The sequence below is a fragment of the Dromiciops gliroides genome, chromosome 3 (genome assembly GCF_019393635.1).
Source record: "Dromiciops gliroides isolate mDroGli1 chromosome 3, mDroGli1.pri, whole genome shotgun sequence".
Taxonomy (NCBI): Eukaryota; Metazoa; Chordata; class Mammalia; order Microbiotheria; family Microbiotheriidae; genus Dromiciops; species Dromiciops gliroides.
This window is the reverse complement of record NC_057863.1, coordinates 302,248,841-302,268,904: the sequence shown is the minus strand read 5'-3', so window position 1 is coordinate 302,268,904 and position 20,064 is coordinate 302,248,841. Positions and strand designations below refer to the sequence as shown.

The 20,064-nt window shown below is 36.6% G+C and overlaps 1 protein-coding gene across 2 annotated transcripts in view; it reads right to left on the bottom strand.

The window, feature by feature from the left end:
* Positions 1-20,064, bottom strand: part of RPS6KA3 (ribosomal protein S6 kinase A3) — a 101,394-nt gene that overhangs the window by 75,496 nt on the left and 5,834 nt on the right. For both annotated transcript variants that reach the window (XM_043992375.1, XM_043992376.1), the window contains exon 2: positions 13,992-14,048. In XM_043992375.1, the coding sequence (XP_043848310.1) occupies positions 13,992-14,048 (57 nt within the window). The remainder of the gene's footprint in view (positions 1-13,991; positions 14,049-20,064) is intronic.

Here is a 20,064-nt window from a genome sequence, read left to right as displayed (position 1 = left end):
ATACAATATGAAGAGGGGTTATATGAAAAACTTGCTAGCAATATTTTCTTTTCTTAAAATACCAAACATGAAATTATGTATTTTTCCATCTTAAAAAAAACCCCACAAATATAAAATAGGCCCTTTTCTACATTCTTCTATTTTGCTATGTCCTCATTTCAGGAGTATTCCTAAATTGAACTATTTCACCTATGATAAATGTATGAACCACCTGGATTTGATGGAGTTGCCTTATTATCCAAAAGGATTTTATGAAACCCTGGATTATTAGAAGCAAAATGCCCTTTGTTTGAACTTCAAACTGAACCCAGATAGTATCAGGTAAGTCCCTATCTGCTGACTTCTTTCCCTAGGATAGTAAGTCCTATCTTGTAAAAACATCTGGGCATCCTCCCCCTTGCCAAATCCCTTTTTTGGGAATTGTATAATCTTATCATAGTGGTTCTGTTAATTCAAACTATCAAAATTATTGATATTTCCTACATACTTGTTATAACTGAAATTGTTAAACTGATTTGCATTATGTCCACTCTTGTTATACTATTGGCTTTTAGGTTGATTTGTATCATGCTAATGAAACTGATAACACCCTGTAACCAGTGAACAAATAAACCTTATATACCCTCAGAAAGAGGGAGTCTTCGAGCTCCTTCTTTGGAAGGGGTCTCCACATGATTCATGCCTGCTTGTTCTTGGGACAAATAAACTGGTACTATGTTTTTCCCTAGCAGTTCTCTGATCTGTTTTTTTTTTTAAATAGGACAGGTACAGAAACAAAACTTGACACACCCCATATGCCTCAAATATCAAGAGTGATCTCAACTAACAAGATTAGCACTTAAGGGATCTGCCCAAAAAGTTTTTTCAAAAGTTTTCAGTGACTTTAGTGGAAAAAGTTGCTTTAGAAAATACCAATCTAATGCAACTCCTCAAATTGCAGAGAAAGAAACTGGTTCAGGTGCCTAGTCCAAAATTAGAAAGCTAAGTTCCTAATTATTTCAACTATAACTAAAGGTCATGTCCAAGAGGTTACATGAGTTGATATCTTCTTTCTTTCTTTTTTTTTTTTTTTGGTGAGGCAATTAGGGTTAAGTGACTTGCCCAGGGTCACACAGCTGGTAAGTGTCAAGCGTCTACGGCTAGATTTGAACTCAGGTGCTCCTGGATCCAGGGCCAGTGCTTTATTCACTGGACCACCTAGCTGCCCCCCATGAGTTGATATCTTAAATAAAAATAAACCATATTTAAATTCATAACAGTAGCTCATTTGCAAAGTACTTTCCTCAAAATAATATTTTTACAGAGGGTAAAGGAAGAATTTCCATCTCTATTTTATAGATAAGGAAATTGAATCTAGAATAGCTAAGAGAACATTGCATTTGGAGTACAACTAGCAGCACAAATTTAACTTCTCAAAGTCTCAATTTCCCCTATGAGAATGAATTTTGAAGTCTGTTCTAGATCTAAATTCTATGAAAGGCTTGGTTATGGTCACATAGATGGTTAAGTTTTGTCATCAAGGCTTGACTCAGTTATTTTGATTTCAATACTAGTGCTTTTCCTAGTCATTACACATATAGAATCATAGACAAACACAAACAGAAATCTGAGGCTGAAGCTGTAGTGGCAGTGACCAGAATTCTGTAAAACTACGACAGCCCTGGTCCAGGGTCTCTAACACTGTCTCCTGAGAGAAAAAATTCAATGGTCTATCCTTCAAAGATAGGGGTTGGGTTCTAACACTGGGAAGTGGAGGTCAGCACAGGAAGCCAGGGGATCCAGGGCAAGTCAAACAAGGTCAAAAGTACAGCCAGGGAAGAAACCTAGCTCTGCCACAAAGACCCAATTCAGGAACTAAAGCTGGAGAGATAAGTAAATCAAAGAAAACATTCACAAGCATAAAAAATTATTGCAGGTCTAATTCCATAACAATTGTAAATGGAGATTAAAAAGATAAATCGATTTCCAAAAGGGCCACATGAATACTTAGAAGAAATGAAGTGAGATAAAAAAAAATTTAAGTTCTTGGGGGCAGATAGGGTCCTGGATTCAGGAGGACCTGAGTTCAAATGCGACCTCAGACACTTGACACTTACTAACTGTGTGACCCTGGGCAAGTCACTTAATCCTCATTGCCTGGCCCAAAACAAAAATAAAAACAAAAAAATGACAAATTAAAAAAAAATTAAAGTTCTTGAGGAAAGAAATGGAAAAAGAATAAGCAGTTTGGAAGAAAAAGTGGTGAACCATATCCAAATAGACTCTAAAAATTGGAAGAGACAAAACAGAAATCAATGATTCCATGAGACAACAAGAAATATTAGAAAATCAAAAGATGTAACCATCAATTACCTCTTCAAAGGAATCCTTTTGAAAAATATCATAAGAGCTAAAATCAGATCTTCCTGTGTCAAAGAAAAAAATACTGCAAACATGCAGAAAGGAATTAAGAACCAAAGAACTACAATGTAATGTCTTAATGGAGGGTGGTGGTGGCAAAAAACAAAATACATACACAAGAGGAATCAATAAGGAAAAGCAAGTCCTGAGAGTGTACTGATTTTGAGGGCCTGAAGAGGGGAAGAAGTGATGGTAAAAGAAGGAATATACTGGTATAGAAGAGGTCAGAACTTAATATTTCTTATAAATAGTGTGAGAATATATAAACATGGAGGAAGGGGTGGAGGCAAATGGACATCAAATGTACCACAGTCTTACCTGAAATGAACAAAGATGGGTTGAAACATGCATGCATGCACACACACGCCCTTGATATAGAAATATATAAAACTAAACAAGGAAACAAGTGAGGATGAGAGGGGATTAGGAAGGAGGATAATATTGGGGACAGAATAATCACAGGCAAAACAAACTTTGTGAGACTGAAGGGAAATTTAAAAAGAGACTGGGGTGGGAGGAGGGGAAGAGAAAAGAACTAGAATTAAGAAGATGTCTTAGATTGCTTCTTAGAAATTTGGGAATGGCTGAGCAAATTGTGGTATGTGAATGTATTGTAATATTACTGTGCTATAAAAAATAATTTTAAGGAATCTTGGGTGACAGGAACTAATGCAGAGGGAAATGAGCAGAACCAGGAGAACAATTCCTATAAGGACAACACTATAAGGAAAAACAACTTTGAAAGACCTAAGAACTCTGATCAAAGCAGTTACTGATGTTGTCCAGTTACAGTTATCAACCAATGTCCAAAGGACTCATGATGAAGCATGTTACCTACCTCTTGACAGAGATCTTGATACAGGGTACAGAGACACATTATTGTTTGGATTTATTTTGCTTGACTATGTTTATTAGTTCCAAGGGTCTTTTTTCCTTTCTTTTGTTCAGTTATTTGGATAGGAGACTGAGGGAAGGAAGGGGTGTGTGTGAGTTAGCAATATTGATGCCAAGAAAAGAAAGCCATTGTAATATTTTAAAAAATTAACAGAAAAGAAGGAAATTCAGAAAGAAACTCAGACAAACAAGACTGTTTTGAAAGTGATATGTATAATATATCATCCACACATACTTGTTTTAAAAAAACTAGTGGTGTGAAATGGAGATTCATGGTTTCACATACAATCCTCTTTTCCAGTTCTGCCATGTGTGTAACACTCTTTTTTAAGTGTTTAAGTTCAGAATAAAAAAAAAAAACATTAACCAAATAACTATAAAGTCATTTTTAAAATGCAGTTTAAGAATTATATTGCATAATCTATATCAGATTGTTTTCCGTCTTGGGGAGGAAAGAGAGAAGGGAGGGAGAAAAATTTGGAACTTAAAATCTTATAAAAACCAATGTTGAAAACTATCTTTACATGTAACTGGAACACATAATAAAACACTTTTAAGATTAAAAAACCCCACTATATTGGCAAGGGAAAAGGGTACTGTTAACTTAATTATCCTCAACAAAATTAGACTCTCTCCTGCCCCCCTCCTTTTTCCTCTCTAGACAGTATTATGACCCTTTCAGTTGTTTTAGTTTAATCTTCTTTAATATAGCCCTATTCCCACCTGTTCTTTCCTCCTCACACTGAATCTTCTCCTCCCATTTGTTACCCATTCCCCTCATTTTGGAATTTTGCTAATTAGTTCCTTTTTCTTTTTTGTTTTGGTCTAGTTATTTAATTCTTCCTCTCTTTTTTCCCCTCTGAGTTAAGAACAAGTAGATTTCCCCTTCTTTACTTCAGTTTGTTTTGCTCATTATTCGTTTTTTTTTTTTAATTTAAATTTTTTGAACCTTTTTCTAAAAAGGCTTTCTTTCCCTCATTCTAATTATTTATCTTCTTTTTTTGTCCTTTCTAGACTTTGATTCTCTGATCCATGGCCCTCTAACCAAAGAGGGCCATCAGGTGAAAAAGAGAGGGTACTGATGAGAAAGATCTAAGTACCAGGTAGATTCAATCTTGCAGCATAAGGAGATTTCCCAACAAAGAGTTTCTTGGGGAAGCATGATGGAGAATTCCAAAGAAATCCAAAAGCAATGAGCTGGTGGGAATTGGCTTTGCACAGCCCTGCTTCCAGGAGCCTCTTAGGGGAAGAGAAGACCTCTTCTCAGTCTCCTTTGCTGGATCCTCTTCCAGAGTATGCTCTCTAATCATAGGTGTGTCCCTCAGGGGAGTAATTTTGAATTCTTCTATTGCTCCCTTCACCCCCCCCCCCCACCACATCCGATCTGTTGTCAAGGCCTATTGATTTCACCACTGAAGCATTTTTCAAATATGCCTTCTTTTCTCCTGTGACACTGCTGCCAGTCTAATACAGGTCCTCATTACTTCATGCCTGGACTATTGTAAGAGACAATAATTAGGTGGGTCTGCCTGCCTCGAGTCTTCCCTATTCCAATACATCTTCCATTCAGCCACAAAAGTGATTTTCCAAAAGCACAGGTCTGACCATGTCATGCCTCTACTCAATCATCTTCAGTTCATATCTCTACTAGGTATTTATCCCAAAGAGATCAAAGAAAAAGGAAAAAAGTAACAAAGCATTGAAAACTAAGGGATGCTTGTCAATCACTGAATGGTGGAACAAATTATATAATATGTAATGGTAAATTATGGTGAATGCAATGGAATATACTACTGTACTGTAAGAAATGATGGCAGGAATGGGTTCAGAAATACCTGGGATAACTTGGATGAACAGATGCTGAACAAAGTAAACAGAATCAGGACAATTTATATAGTTATCATCATTGTTTAAAAAAAAAGCACCTTTGAAAGACTAAAGAACTCTGATTAACACAATGAACACCCATGATTTCAGAGGTCTGATGAATTATGCTATCTACTTTCTGACAGACAGGTGACAGATTCAAGATGCAGAACTAGGCACAGATTTTTTTGATATAGACAACGTGAGAATTTGTTTTGCCTGACTATGCATGTGTTACATGTTTTTTTCTTTATTTTGCTTAAAGGGGTGATGGAGAAGGTAGGAAACAGAAAAATCAATGTTAACTTAAAAAAAAAAGCCTTCCCCTGGGTTCTTTATTTATATTACTGACTGAAGTAAAATTACTCAATTTTCCTTAGTAACAAAACTTGAAGTAAAAACAACAACAACAAAGGCACCCAATCTCAAAGTATTAACCATCAGAAATTATAGTAAAGGGGCAGCTAGGCAGAAGTGGACAGAGCACCGGCCCAGGATTCAGGAGTACCTGAGTTGAAATCTGGCCTCAGACACTTGCAGACACTTGATACTTACTAGCTGTGTGACCCTGGGCAAGTCACTTATCCCCAATTGCCCCACAAAAAAAAAAAAGAAAGGAATTATAGCAAAACTATGTATATACGTATGTATGTACACATGCATGCATGCATGCATATCAATACAACACTGTATCTTGCTTTCTATAATTTATCAGTCCCTGAAGGGGAAGGAAAATTGGAAAAAGCTCAGCTATAACTCTACTTTCCGTTCTGTCTGATATTGGAAACTGTTGACAAAAGTGATTATTTGATGGATAAGGACCAAAGAAGGTACTTATTTATGGTAAATAGTTTCATTTACCGTACTGTAAGGAAACTTCAATAGTTGGAATAGAATGGCCACATATCTGTGTGGGATTCGCCAGGGACCAGAACTTAATAATTAATAAGGTTAATGGCAAAATAGGAAATAGCAAGTAGACAAAATACAAGAGCTATTAAAGAAACAGAATAGGAATGGACTCAATAATTGGATATGACAGGTAAGAGAAAGGGAAGAATCAAACACTAAGATAAGTCTGTTTATTTTTATGTATATTCCTTTTTTTTTGTTTGTTTTTTGCGGGGCAAGGGGGGTTAAGTGACTTGCCCAGGGTCACACAGCTAGTAAGTGTTAAGTGTCTGAGGCTGGATTTGAACTCAGGTACTCCTGAATCCAGGGCCAGGGCTTTAACCACTGTGCCATCTAGCTGCCCCATGTGTATTCCTTTTTACTTAAAGTTTTCTTAAAAGTAGATGTTAACAGTTACTACAACTGTTTCAGTTCTCTTACTTATAGCTATTTGTAAATAATTTATAACTTGAATAGAATAATAAGACAGAGAACTCCAAACAGTCTGTAACGCCTAGCAAAATGAACTACAGATGCAGCTCACTCCCCACAGAGGTGCAGTATGAAGTGAAAATAATCCACTGGAATGTATTTTTCACTTTCCTCTTACTCTTGTTGTGGTTCTTACTTTTTCTTGACCTTGAAACATAGATGATACGGCTGAATGAGCCCTGGACTTGAAGCCAAGCTTGAATACTAATTCCTACACTTTCTAGCTGTGTGCCCCTCGTCAAGTCACTTAAACTCTGAAGCTTAATTTCTTAAACTATAAAATGGAGATAATATATTCATACCTACTTTACATAGATGTTATGAGGAATATGAGGAATGTTAGGAGGCAACTGGGGAAATTTATCAGAATAATGGTGATGGTGATACTATTACTAGGTAATGATGATTATCAGGTGGCCAGAATTACACAGCAGGAGCTTGATATCCAACATAAACTGACAACAAATCCCAGTAGTCCAAATGCAGACGCTTCAAAATATCTTTCTGAGTTCAACATAAATCCTGCTGGAATTGAAGCATTATTACAGACAAAACTGTTGTCAACAATTTTGCCTGAACTAACACTGATCCACAAAAATTTTAAAACATTTTTAATAGATGTCTTCATTCCAAATATCCAGTCTCTACACTATGTGAAATGAAAACCTTTTAAAAATTAAAGACCTAGAAAATAAAACAGAAAGTATGAAGCAACAAAATGCAGTACATACATCCTCATTATCCTGGCTGCTACTGGAATTATTCTAAAGGTTTTCACTGAGTCTATAGAATAGGAACTTACATTGAAATACTTTTATTCAATTAGAAAAGTTTTCAGGCAGAAGAAAAACTTATCCACTCGTGTAATAATCTGCTAAATTTACGAACTCAGTAATAATTTTAATAAATGGCATTTATATAGTGCTTTAAAATTCACAAAGTATCTTACCTACATTGTATTATTTGCTCTTTACAACAGTCCTGAGAGGTATTACAGTTAATATTATCCACATTTTATACAATAAGTAATGGAGGGGGCAGCTAGGTGGCGCAGTGGATATAGCACCGGCCCTGGAGTCAGGAGTACCTGAGTTCAAATCCGGCCTCAGACACTTGACACTTACTAGCTGTGTGACCCTGGGCAAGTCACTTAACCCCCACTGCCCTGACAAAAAAAAAAAAAGAAAAGAAAAGAAAAAAAAGAAATGGAGGCTAAAGGGGACTGAGTGATTTGTCCAAGACATACAGATAGTAACTGTCTGAGGTGGGATGTCACTCCAAGGTTAGTACTTTATCCTCTGTATCACAGCAGAGACTGCCCATTTACCACAGTTCTAAAGAACCACTAAACAAGTAGAGTGTAAAAGTCAGCAGAAGAGACAACTGTAGTGTTGATCTGATGCTGAAAAACCACTTGTCTTGAAGGGCAAATTCTTGTAATATGGTGTAAGTATTATAACTATGAGACTGGACAGAGGCTACAAAACCCAAAGATTTCCTTAATTCACAGTAGTCAAGGAATTCTATTCCTGTTTATTCAATTGTGTGAGTTTGTGTTTCTTCCTGGGCTCCTGTGCTTCTAGGTTTGGCCTTGCTGGAGATTTGTCCAATCCATATTATTACTGGGAAGATAGAGCCACTTGAATAGAGGATCTATTAGTCTGCCTTTGTCTGAGGACCAAGAAAAGGAATAAAACTAATGAGACTGATCTAGCCAAATTACAAAGTATTAAGCCACTTGTTGATGTTAATATTAGAGTATAGCAGAGACATATGTCTCCACAGCAGATTTAGCATCTGGAGAAAAAAATAGTTACTAACTAAACTATCAGTGTAAACTTTTTTTTGGAGGAAAGTCTGCCCACTAAAAGACCAAATCTACTGATAATGGACTTTGAAATTGTAGAAGCACATGACTTTGGTGTAAATCAACGCTTTTTCTAATTGGTATGGGGAGGATGAGAGCAGGACAGGTTTGGGTAGAGGAAGGGAATTTGGAGACTTATGGTACAAGTAGGTATTTAGTAAGAGAATGTGGAATAAAGGGAGAATTCAAGTGGAAAGAGATAAAGGCAAACTTTGCCTAGGGAGATACAATGCCAGCCAACAGGCCTTATTATCAGTATTATTATCAGATTATCAGTACTAATTTGGAAGGCTGAAATATTCAAGATTTCTCTAATATCCATTTTATCAAGGAACAGTAAGTCACAGAACTCTAGAACTGGAAGGAATTTTAGATTCCTCTATAAAACCCTCAGGGCAACTAGGTAGAGGAGTGGATAAAGTGCAAGGCCAGGAGTCAGGAAGACTCATATTCCTGAGTTCAAATTTGGCCTCAGACAATTCCTAGCTGTGTGATCCTGGGCAAGTCATTGTGAAATGAACTTGAGAAGGAAATGGCAAACCACTCCAGTATCTTTGCCAAGAAAACCCCAAATGTATTTAAAAAGAATCTGCCATGACAGAAAACAACTAAACAATAGCAACAAAATAAAAACCCCTCAATTTATACATGAGGAAATTGAGGTCTGGGGAGGCAAAATGATTTAACCCAGTGTCACAGAGCAAGTTTACAGGAGAACCAAGGTCTCCTGATTCCCATCCTAGAAGTTTTCCATTAAACACAAAACAGTTTTATTAGGAACACCTGTAAGCTAAAGTTAACATTTAATGGCATGAGATCTCCTATGACATCTTGAAAAATTGCCTATAGCCAATAAAAAAGACTCCATAAAATAACTCTTTGAGCTAGATAAAAACAGGATCTGAATAATGAGAGGGTTAGACTAAATGACCTCTAGGGTTTCATCTAATTTTAAATCTATGATCTTATGAGCATAGGTTGTTGTTGTTCAGGCAAACAGGTTTAAGTGACTTGCCCAGGGTCATATTGCTGCTAAGTGTCTGAAGCTGGATTTGTATTCTTCCTGTCTCCAGGTCTAGCCCTCTATCCACTGTGCCACCTACCTACCAACAGAACAGAAAAGCAATTATTAGCTAAAACTAGAAATGGCAAATATAAATTCTAACAACATGGTATATAGGTAGAGACAAATAGGAAACAGAAGGCTCAGAAATTAAGATTTTTTTTTTCTTTTTTTATTAAGGCATCAAAGAAAACTATAAGCCTAAGAGACAGTCACTATTAATTGTCAATTGAAGAACACCCTTTACAATAAATACAGAAAAAGATGGTCACAAATCTATCTTTTAGCTATACTTGGATAACATTCATTGTTAGTAAGTCACTTTCAAAACAATGGGTAAAATACAGGTTTTTAAAATAAGTTCATTAATATTTGCTATTAGGTAACATTCCTTCCCTTCCCCCCCATATCCGCTAGCAATGCTTTTAGAATGCAAACTTTTCCCAGGCCGACTTCATCGCAAAATATATCCTTTAAAATTCAGTAGCCAAAATAGATGAAATATATTACTGAATTAGTTCAACAGCAGACTATATGCAACACACACACACACACACACACACACACACACACGAAGGATCACCTATAAATTTATTGTTTAATTAAAGTTTATTTTTAATGGAATTTTTCTTCCATCCCTACCTCTGAAATAAAAAGATAAACAAAACCTTGTAACAAATACACAGCCAAGCAAAACAAATTCCCAAATTGGCCATAACCAAAAAATGTGTCTCATTCTGCACTAAGTCTTATCACCTGTCCATTGGGAGGAAGAAATTAGCATACTTTAATCAACAGTCTCCTGTAATTTCAGTATAATTTAAAAGTATTATTCCTATATCCATAAAATTCCTCTTTATATCTTTAGTTAACCTACATATTTGTTATGAATGTATAATTTTTTCCTATCTGAGATTATATTTAGACCATGCAGCTAGAAATCTTTTAGGCAAAATGCCAACAAGCTTTTCACCCCTGTTCCTCTGGTGTGTTTCTGGGGAGTTGGAGAGGAAAGCCAAGTAGGTCAAAGAGGGTGATTAGGATGGAAAGAGTGATAGACAAATAGGTTAAACTTTGGGGGCAGTTAGCCTAAATAGCATAATTTAATCATTTACAACTTGACTCCCTGACCCAAATTATTTCCTTTATTTATATTGCCGGATGGTCTTCATTTTAATTAACTGAAATTTGACTAATTTGAAAAAAGGTCATCATTCTACTTGACACATTCTGTAATTCTTCACATTATTTAGAAGGGTTTAGCTATGACACAAAGAAAACTTTTCCTGCCAAAACAGCACAGTTAGTGAAAGATTAAACAATCATCTTCTACATTTTAAATAACTCGATTTTAGACTCATTATACTAAATTATATTGATATATTTGATTAATTTTATTTATTAATTCAATTAATATTAGTGATATATTGATAGACATATATGTCATAATGATATACACTTAATGATAACAATGCCATTTCTGGCACTGATGACACATGTTAGGAGAATAGATTAAGAGCCAAAAGTGACTTGGAGGTTACTTAATTCCATAATTTTACTGATGAATCTGAGCCTCAGAGAAGCTATGACTTGCTCAAGGTCACTGAGGTATTAAGTAGTAGAGCCAGGATTTGAATCTAATTCCCCTATCTCCAAACCGTGCACACTTTCCACTTAAATGCAGACGATACGAGATAACTCTTTCATCTATAAAACTTTTATACAGGCTTCTAAACTTCCACTCTTTCCAGCTTTCAAATGGGATACAGCTCTAAGGGGCCTGGGCTGTACTGATTTGTTCATTTCATCTATTCAAATATAATTCTGGTACTACTGTGATAGATGCAACAAGAAAAAAGTATAATCAGAAGCAAATAATATAGTGAGAAATATTCATGTTTATACTAAGAACCACCAGAAATTTAGCAGCTTATCCTCTAAAAAAAAAGTTGAAAGGAGAAGTAAGAAATTAAGCGGTAGAACAATGTAGGAAAGTTAAGATTCCTCATCTTACATCCCTTTCCTGTCATCTTTTACCATTTCTTCCCTCACTTCAGTATCTAATGAAGAGGTAACCCTTCTTGTCAAGATCAATTCTTCAAGACACCCTTGGTTCCATTCCTTTTTTCCAATGTGTTGAGCCCACTATAGTAGGGGCTATGGTCTATTTCTTTTGATGTAGTTCAGTCACCAACAGAACATGTCAGTTCCCCAGCATTTATCTTTCTTACCACCAGCCCACTTCCCGCCTTACTCCCTGCCTCACCCCCCCCATCTCTCTCTCTCTCTCTCTCTCTCTCTCTCTCTCTCTTTTTTTGTGTGGGGTAATGAGGGTCACACAACTAGGAAGTACCAAGTTTCTGAAGCCGATTTGAACTCAGCTCCTCCTGAATCCAGGGCCAGTGCTTTATGCACTGTCACCTAGCTGCCTGCCCATCTCTCTCTATCTCCCCCCCCACACCCCCTCCTCTTTTTTGGCCCATATATTTCTTTGATGACATTCTTTTTTTTTTTAGGCAATGAGGGTTAAGTGACTTGCTCGGGGTCACACAGCTAGTAAGTATCAAGTGTCTGCGGCTGGATTTGAACTCAGGTCCTCCTGAATCCAGGGTCAGTGACACCTAGCTGCCCCCTACTTTGATGACATCCTTTTGAGCAATGCTTGATAAAATAATGTACACTACCTATGCCCTGCAGAAACCACTGCTGAATGCTTCAGGTGACCCTCAACTTTAATTCTTTGGAGAATATGGTATTCCATGACTACTAACAATACAGTAACTCTAAGATAACTATTACTGTTAAAAAGTACCTTTAACTGCAGGGGGAACATTGGGGTTATTAAAAGTAATGCAACATTTCTCAAAGCAATCCAGCTTACTCTTCTTGGAATGCTTAATCGTAATATTGGGTCCAGATCTTTGTCCATTACATTGTCTTTCCATTAGATATATACTCATAGATGAGCCATATACGCAGTCTACCTTGAAAATTCCCAAATGCATATCATATTTTGGACAATAGGCATTCTTCATTTATTTATGTTTTTTTTTTCCATATGGATAGTTAGGCCAAACTCTTGATCAACTATGAATCTCATTTTGGAGGCTCTATAATATTTTTGGGCTTAATGCAATCAGGATAATGTCATCTGCAAACAGAAGCATCTAGGTAGTATCATCCTTCTCTAGGAAATTCCTCTTCTTTTTGGGCTGTTGACCATTTTCCCTGATACTGGCAAACACCTATGGTAAACCAATGTGGGGAAGCTAGGTGGTCGAAGTAGCTAAGAGTGCCAGATCTGGTGTCTGGCCTCAGACACTTATAGTTGTGTGACCCTGGGCATGACACTTGAACATGTTTGCCTCAGTTTTCTTATCTGTAACATGAGCTGGAGAAGATGGCAAACCACTCCAGTATCTTTGCCAAGAAAACCCCAAAAGAGTTCACAAAGAGTCAGGCACAACTGAAATGACTAAACAATAAGCATGTGTCCTTGTTTTTATACCTCATGTGATCATAATCAGAGGGATAAAAAACACTTCTGTTGTTACATCTTTCAAGGTAACTTCTATGATTCTGACATAAGTATAGGAGACAAAATACAGAACCTTTATTGTTCTTATTAAGAAATCATACTAATTATAGTGCTTCAGGTTTACAGAGCACATTACTCACAATCTTATAATGTATTATTAATAACATTGTACAGATGAAGAAACTATGGCAGAGAGAGGCAAAATAATTTTCTAGTAGTCACTTAACTTTGTTAATGCCAGAGCTGAGGCCTAGGTCTTTTGACTGAGTCTTGTGCTCAGTTTACTATATATACCATGATGTTTATTTCTTGGGAAAAAACAAAAAACATTTTCCTAGTATGTCAGACATTTATTCTTACTAAATCTATGATGTTTGAACTTTTATAAATGCCCAAATTTTAACTGTCAATAATGAATAACACATAATAAGTCATTTTACTCATATCAAAATCAGCCATTTGTACAAAACTTTTGGGGGAGGGGTGTGTGTGTGCCAGGGCAATGAGGGCTAAGTGACTTTCACAGGGTCATACAGCTAGTGTCAAGTGTCTGAGGCCAGATTTGAACTCAGGTCCTCCTGAATCCAGGGCTGGTGCTTTATCCACTGCGCCACCTACCTGCTCCCTACAAAACATTTTGAAAAGCTTCTCAGAAATGGATTTTAAAAAGAAATCTAGCACCAAACCTGGAGACTTCCTAAACTTGAGTTCTGATCTGCAGCATAAATTACTTTTTACTACTTACTACTACTTACTACTACTTCTAACTACTACTACTACTACTACTACTACTACTACTACTACTACTACTACTACTGCTGCTGCTGCTGCTGCTGCTGCTGCTGCTTCAATTACAACACACCACCAATATTACTTGAAATTTTGAGTCCTGGAATTTCCTTCTTGTAGATTAAAGTTAACTACAGGTAGTAATCTATTAATTACCTATTCTACATTTTAATAAGGTTAGTTTTACTTACAGTCTGTGGATTAATTTCCTCTTCTCCCATAGGCTCATCCATAATTTGCTGCCCATTCTGTGAAAAGGGGACCAGGTATAATGTTACTAAAACAGTTCTCAATTCAGTTAAAAATATATGTGGGCATATATAAAAGTTCTTTTTCTTCCCTAAAAGTTATCTACAGCTTGAATGATACAAGGCTATACATATAGGTGGTTCCAATGAATTCACTGGCTGTGTTACAAGTTTGTTTTGAAGTTAGCTATTAGGAACTCGGAATGCATTTTTCTATAGAAATAATATTATACATGGCGGCAATTAGCCAAACAAAGAGCATTTATTAAATACCAACTATGATAGATGCTTGAGGATTCAAAGAAAAAAACAAAAATTTCTGCCTTCAAAGGTTTTATATTCTATCAGGGAGATAATATGTATATAAAAGCACATATAACATTTATAGAACAAAATAAATCTAAGTATAAAGGGGGTAGGACACTAATAGCTGGGTGAGACAGAAATCACATAAAGCTTCAAGTGGTGGCTCCTAAGTTGAGGCTTGAAGGCAAGGGTTTCTTAGGGACAGAGGTGAAGAGGGAGTACTTTTCAGGCATGAGAGGCAGCCAGTACAAAGGCACTGAAGTCAAGTGGCTAGAGATGTTAATTAAAGCTGAAACAGCAGAGGTCACCAAGCAGACTTAACTCATAACACTCTGACTGAATTATAGTATTTTAGCAACTAACCAATTATAAAAATGCTCCTATGGGAAAATGAATTTCAACTTGGATTTCCAAGAATATATAACAATTTAATTAAATCAGTATTAATTAAAGTGCCTACTAAGTACAAGGTATACTAGACACTGTGGATACAAAACCAAAATCAGCTCAGCCCCTATGAAGCTTACATTGGGAAAGGGAAAGAGAATAATAAAATGTATAAAGAAGCAAGCAAAAGCAAATAACTTAGAACAGGGGAATGAAATCAGGGAAAAGATGATGTGGTACCTGACCTGAGACTTGAAGTAAGGATTCTTCTGAAGAGACATGAAGACAATCTATTACAGGCCTTAGGTGACAGGTTGTACAAATGTATAAAGGTAGAAGAGAGACTAACAAGCTTGACGGACTGAGTGAATGGGTTGTAATGAGACAATGAGTTTTTCCCTCTCTGAAAACTCTCCAAAAAATGCTGGAGTGACCAGCTGTGGGCAGTGCTGCAAAGGTGATTTTTGGTCAGGTATGGGTGGAATGGATAGCCATTGAGATCCCCTTCCAACTGTCTGATTCTGTGTGGCCAAAATCATAACTTTTAAGTGCCACAGCCAGGATTTGAAGCTAGTATGATCATGGAGTTCTGTGGCTTCAAACCAAGTACTTTCCCCACTGGGTTAACACTGTTACTCTAAAAAGTACAATAAAAACAACTACCTATTTCTATTAAATTCTCTAAAAAGCAAACTTGCTTTCAAAATTTTATGATAACAAAATGGTCAATAGATGAGTTAGAAAAAAATTCGCATTTTTACAAACTATTATTTGTAGAACTTCCATTTAAGTCCTACCAAAATGTCTCATCACTGTCTGGAGTTAAGACCAAATTCTAGCGTTCTAGGAACAGCAGTGATGCAGTGGAAAGAACACTGGATCTGGAGTCAGAAAAACGGTTCAAATCCTATCACAACCTCCCTGGACCTTGATTTCCTCATCTCTAAGAGTGGGAAGAGGTTAGATGATGATGAAAGTCTCTACTAGTTCTAAATCCATGCTCCCATAATACTGAATGCTGAGCAAAGTCAATAACTTGGGGGTACAAGTGGTATTTTTATTACTGCTGCTGACTAAATGCAAGAGTTTCAGAAGAAAAAAAGGATATACAAAATGTACAGTTGATTAAAACCATATCTGAAAAATGGGATTTGACTTTGGGGTTATAGTTTGAAATACAGGAATAGGGATACAGTGCACTAAATAAGATTTCCAAGATACATTTGCCTAGAGACATGCACGCCTGATTTTTTTTTGTTTTTGTTTTGGTAAGGCAATCGGGGATAAGTGACTTGCCCAGGGTTACACAGCTAGTAAGTGTTAAGTGTCTGAGGCTGGATTTGAACTCAGGTCCTCCTGAATCCAGGGCCGGTGCTCTATCCACTGCGCCACCTAGCTGCCCCCCTGAACAATAGACTTTTTTTTTTTTCCGGTGGGGCAATGGGGGTTAAGTGACTTGCCCAGGGTCACACAGCTAGTAAGTGTCAAGTGTCTGAGGCCAGATTTGAACTCAGGTACTCCTGAATCCAGGGCTGGTGCTTTATCCACTGCAACACCTAGCCGTCCCAACAATAGACTTTTGAAATAAAAATAAAGGGGAGAAGAAAACTATCCACAATCAAGGAAAATTCATTAAGAACCTACTATGTGCTAGGCAACATGGTAGGAGCACAAAGACAAAAGAGAAACATCTTTTAAGCCATTAATCACAAAGGATAGCAAGTATAGCATAGGAAAAATAGTCAAGTGCCTAAGAGCTAGGGATACAAAAAAGGGCAAAAATAGTCAATCACTACTCTTAAGGAGCTTACAGTTTAATGCAAACAACTAGAGGGAGCTAGGTAATACAGTGGATAGAATACTGGATTTGGGGTCAGAGACCTGAATTCAAATCTTGCTTCAGACATTTACTAGCTTTATGGCACCAGGCAAGTCACTTAACCTGTCTGCTTTAGTTTCCTAATCTGATCATAATAGCAGCATCTACTACCAGTGTTGTTGTGAAACTAAAAAGAGATAACATTGTATTTGTAAAGCACTTTGCAAATGTTAAAGCACTATATGAATGCTAGCTATTAATAATATATACAAACAAGATACATTCAGAATAAACTGGAGATAACCTCAGAGTATAGACACTAGCATTAAGGAAGACAAGAAAAGGCTTCTTGAAGAAGGTGGGATTTTTAGCTGACACTTGAATAAAGTTAGAAAAGCTAGAACATGGAGAAAGTTTCAGGCAGAGGGAAAAGCCAGTGAAAACGTGAATTCAGGAGATGTGGAGTATTTTTTTGCAGGAACAGCAAGGAGGTCAGTGTCACTGATCTCAGTATAAGATTTGCACAGGTAGATAGATGTAAGTTTCCTTAACTCCCCTGGGAGCACCCTACACTAATGAAATCCTAGGCATACACTTAAAACAAAGCAAAAAACTACTGAGACCCCCTAGTCAAGAGGAGGAAATAAATGATGTCTTCGGGAAAAAGAAACTGAACAGAGGCATCATTAACAGTGATGTGAGAGGAACTACTCAGACTTCTGCTGGAACATTCTGCTTAAAAGCAAATCAGCTGATAAATTCTTGACTTTTTCATAACAATGAAAATCTATTTCTTCAAACAGTAGAGGAAATGATTAGTGGAACTTCTAGGTCTGATCCTGATTAATAAAGAAAAACAGACTGCTAAAGAAGAAACTTTTACAAAACCCTGGAAGTGACCATGAAATCTCACATTTCATTATTTGACACCACCTAGACTGCCTCCAAGAGTCTTAAAGAGCTCATGGATATGACTGCTGAGCTATCTACTGTCAATAATCTTTGAAGAATCATGGATAAAAAGAGGTGCTGATCTGAAGATAGATAAAGTTGCAGTTTTTTTTTGTTTGTTTTGTTTTGTTTTTTAAACTGAGGAAGAGGTTAGAACATTTTAATTATAGGCCAGTGAGCTTGACTTTGTTTCTTGGCAAACATCTAAAGCATATTTAAAGGGATGGTTTGCAAACACTTGGAAAGGTCAGGAGTATTCATTTAGAGTTGGATTTAGATTTAGAGCTGGAACAGAGGGAGTTGAATGAGATGGCTTCTACAGTCCCATTTCTAAATCTATGTTCCATAGGATCCTATAAAACTCGTTGCTGTATTTGTGGATGAGTTGGAGAGATGAAGACCACTTAATAGATAGGAATCTAAGAATGGTAATTAATGAAGCACAAAATCTGAGTTGGAAGGGATCTCAGAGGCCACATGGTTCAATATATACCTAAAAGGATTCCCCACTCTTAATATACTTCCAAAAATGGTCTTCCAGTATCCATTTAAAGACCTCCATGGATGAGAAATTCACCCCTAAACACAATTCATTCCACTTCTGTATAGCTCTGTTAGGTAGCTTTTCCTGACATCGAGCCTAAATCTGCCTCTTTGAAACTTCTCTTCATAGCTCCTGGTTCAGCCTTCTGGGACAAACAGAACAGGGCTAATCCTTCCTTAAAATGAAATCCCTTCAAATACTTGCTAACCACCACCATCTTTGCTTCTCCATACTTTCCCAATTCCTTCAACCAGTTCTGGTATGTCATGGATTCAAATGTTCAGCCATTCCTGAATTGATGTTCACCCTTAGTTCTTTGCTACAAAAAGTCTATAGATTTTTGTAGATACGGGTCCTTTTCTTATGTCTTTGATCTCTTTCAGTAGTGTAGTATTGCTGGGTCAAAGGGTATATGTGAAAATTAGGGTATGAAAGTTTAGTAACTTTCTGAGAATAATTCCAAACTGCTTTATAAAATGACTGTAACAACTCATGGCTCCATGAACAGTTTATTAATGTTCCTGTTTTCTCACTACCCTTTTAACATTTATCATTTTCCTTCTCCTCCCACCAACTTCACCAATCTGATAAATACAACTTTAGTTTATTTCCCTACTTATTAGTGATTTGGAGCATTTTTTCCTCATACAGCTATTGATAGCTTGGATTTCTTCTGAAGACTGCCTGCTCATATTCTTTAATCAATTATTAATTGGAATGGCATGATTTATTTTTGATTGTCATGCTGTTTTCTTATAATCACCACTTCCCTTTTGAGATGTTCACCAGTCATCTTTAAAATTACTTGTTTTAAAAATTTCTTAGGAATGGAAATCACACTCACTGGCCTATAGATTACAGGTTTTGTTCATTTTCCTTTTTTCAAAAACTGGGGTATTTGCCCTTTTTCTATCCTGTGTTACCTCTCTTAATGTCCATGATCTTTAAATAACTGGCTCAGAAATCATATCTACCAATTTCTTCAATACCCAAGAATGCAGTTTATCTGGGCCAGGCGACCTAAATTCATGAAGGGCAGTTAGGTTCTAATTTCCTTATTTATTTTTGGGTATTAATTTCATGTTACTCATTTTTGTTCTGTTATTTCCAGTGCAAAGGTCATTCTTCTAGTCAGGGAAAACAAGCAAAACAAGCAGGGAATATATTCTCTGCCTTCACTCTGTTGTCAGTTACCATTGTCCCAACCACCTCAAAGGTTGGAATCCTCTCTGATCCTCTTTTTTCTTCAAAATGGCTTAATTCCTTCCTTTCCCCCTTTTTGTTGTTAGGTCCCTGTCAGCAGCTATAGCTCATTCAGAGCTTTAGTATTTCTTTTACTCTTTTGACTGCACCAGACTCTTACATTCACCCTGTTACCTGACCTTGCTTCTACCTTTTATATATTTCTTCTTAAAAATCCAAATAGGTTGGTGAATTGGCTGTTCATTCACATAGATCTGGAGACAAATTTCATTTTCCCTTCTCATTGAAATTGTTTTCCTTTGCCTTGAGAATTTCATTTTTCAGCACTGACCATCTCTCTGGGTTCATTTCCTATGCATCATTTTAGTTCAAGGGACTCTACTTATCTTTCTTCTGAATCTTTTGAAGTCTGCTTTCCCAAAAATCTTGGGTGCATTTCAAATTATCTACCGCAAACTCTGGGGGCGGGGGGACATAATCCCCTTTCCCCTAGGAATCTTATCATTTCCATTCCATCAACTAGTTCAAAACAGTTATTGAGAATCTGATACAGAATAGACTCTGCCCTAGTTGGTTCATTCACCTTTTGCTAAAATTAAATTATCACCAACTCACTGTGCTAAGCTGTGGGAATACAAAGATAGTCCCTGTCCTCAAGGGGTTCACAGTCTCATAATGAAAACAACTTTCAAAAAAACATGTATTAAAAAACAACAAAAACATGTATAAATAAAATGTATACAAGATAAACTGAAGGTCAGATTCAGAGGGAAGGCATTAAGATTAGGAACTGGAAAAAGTTTCTT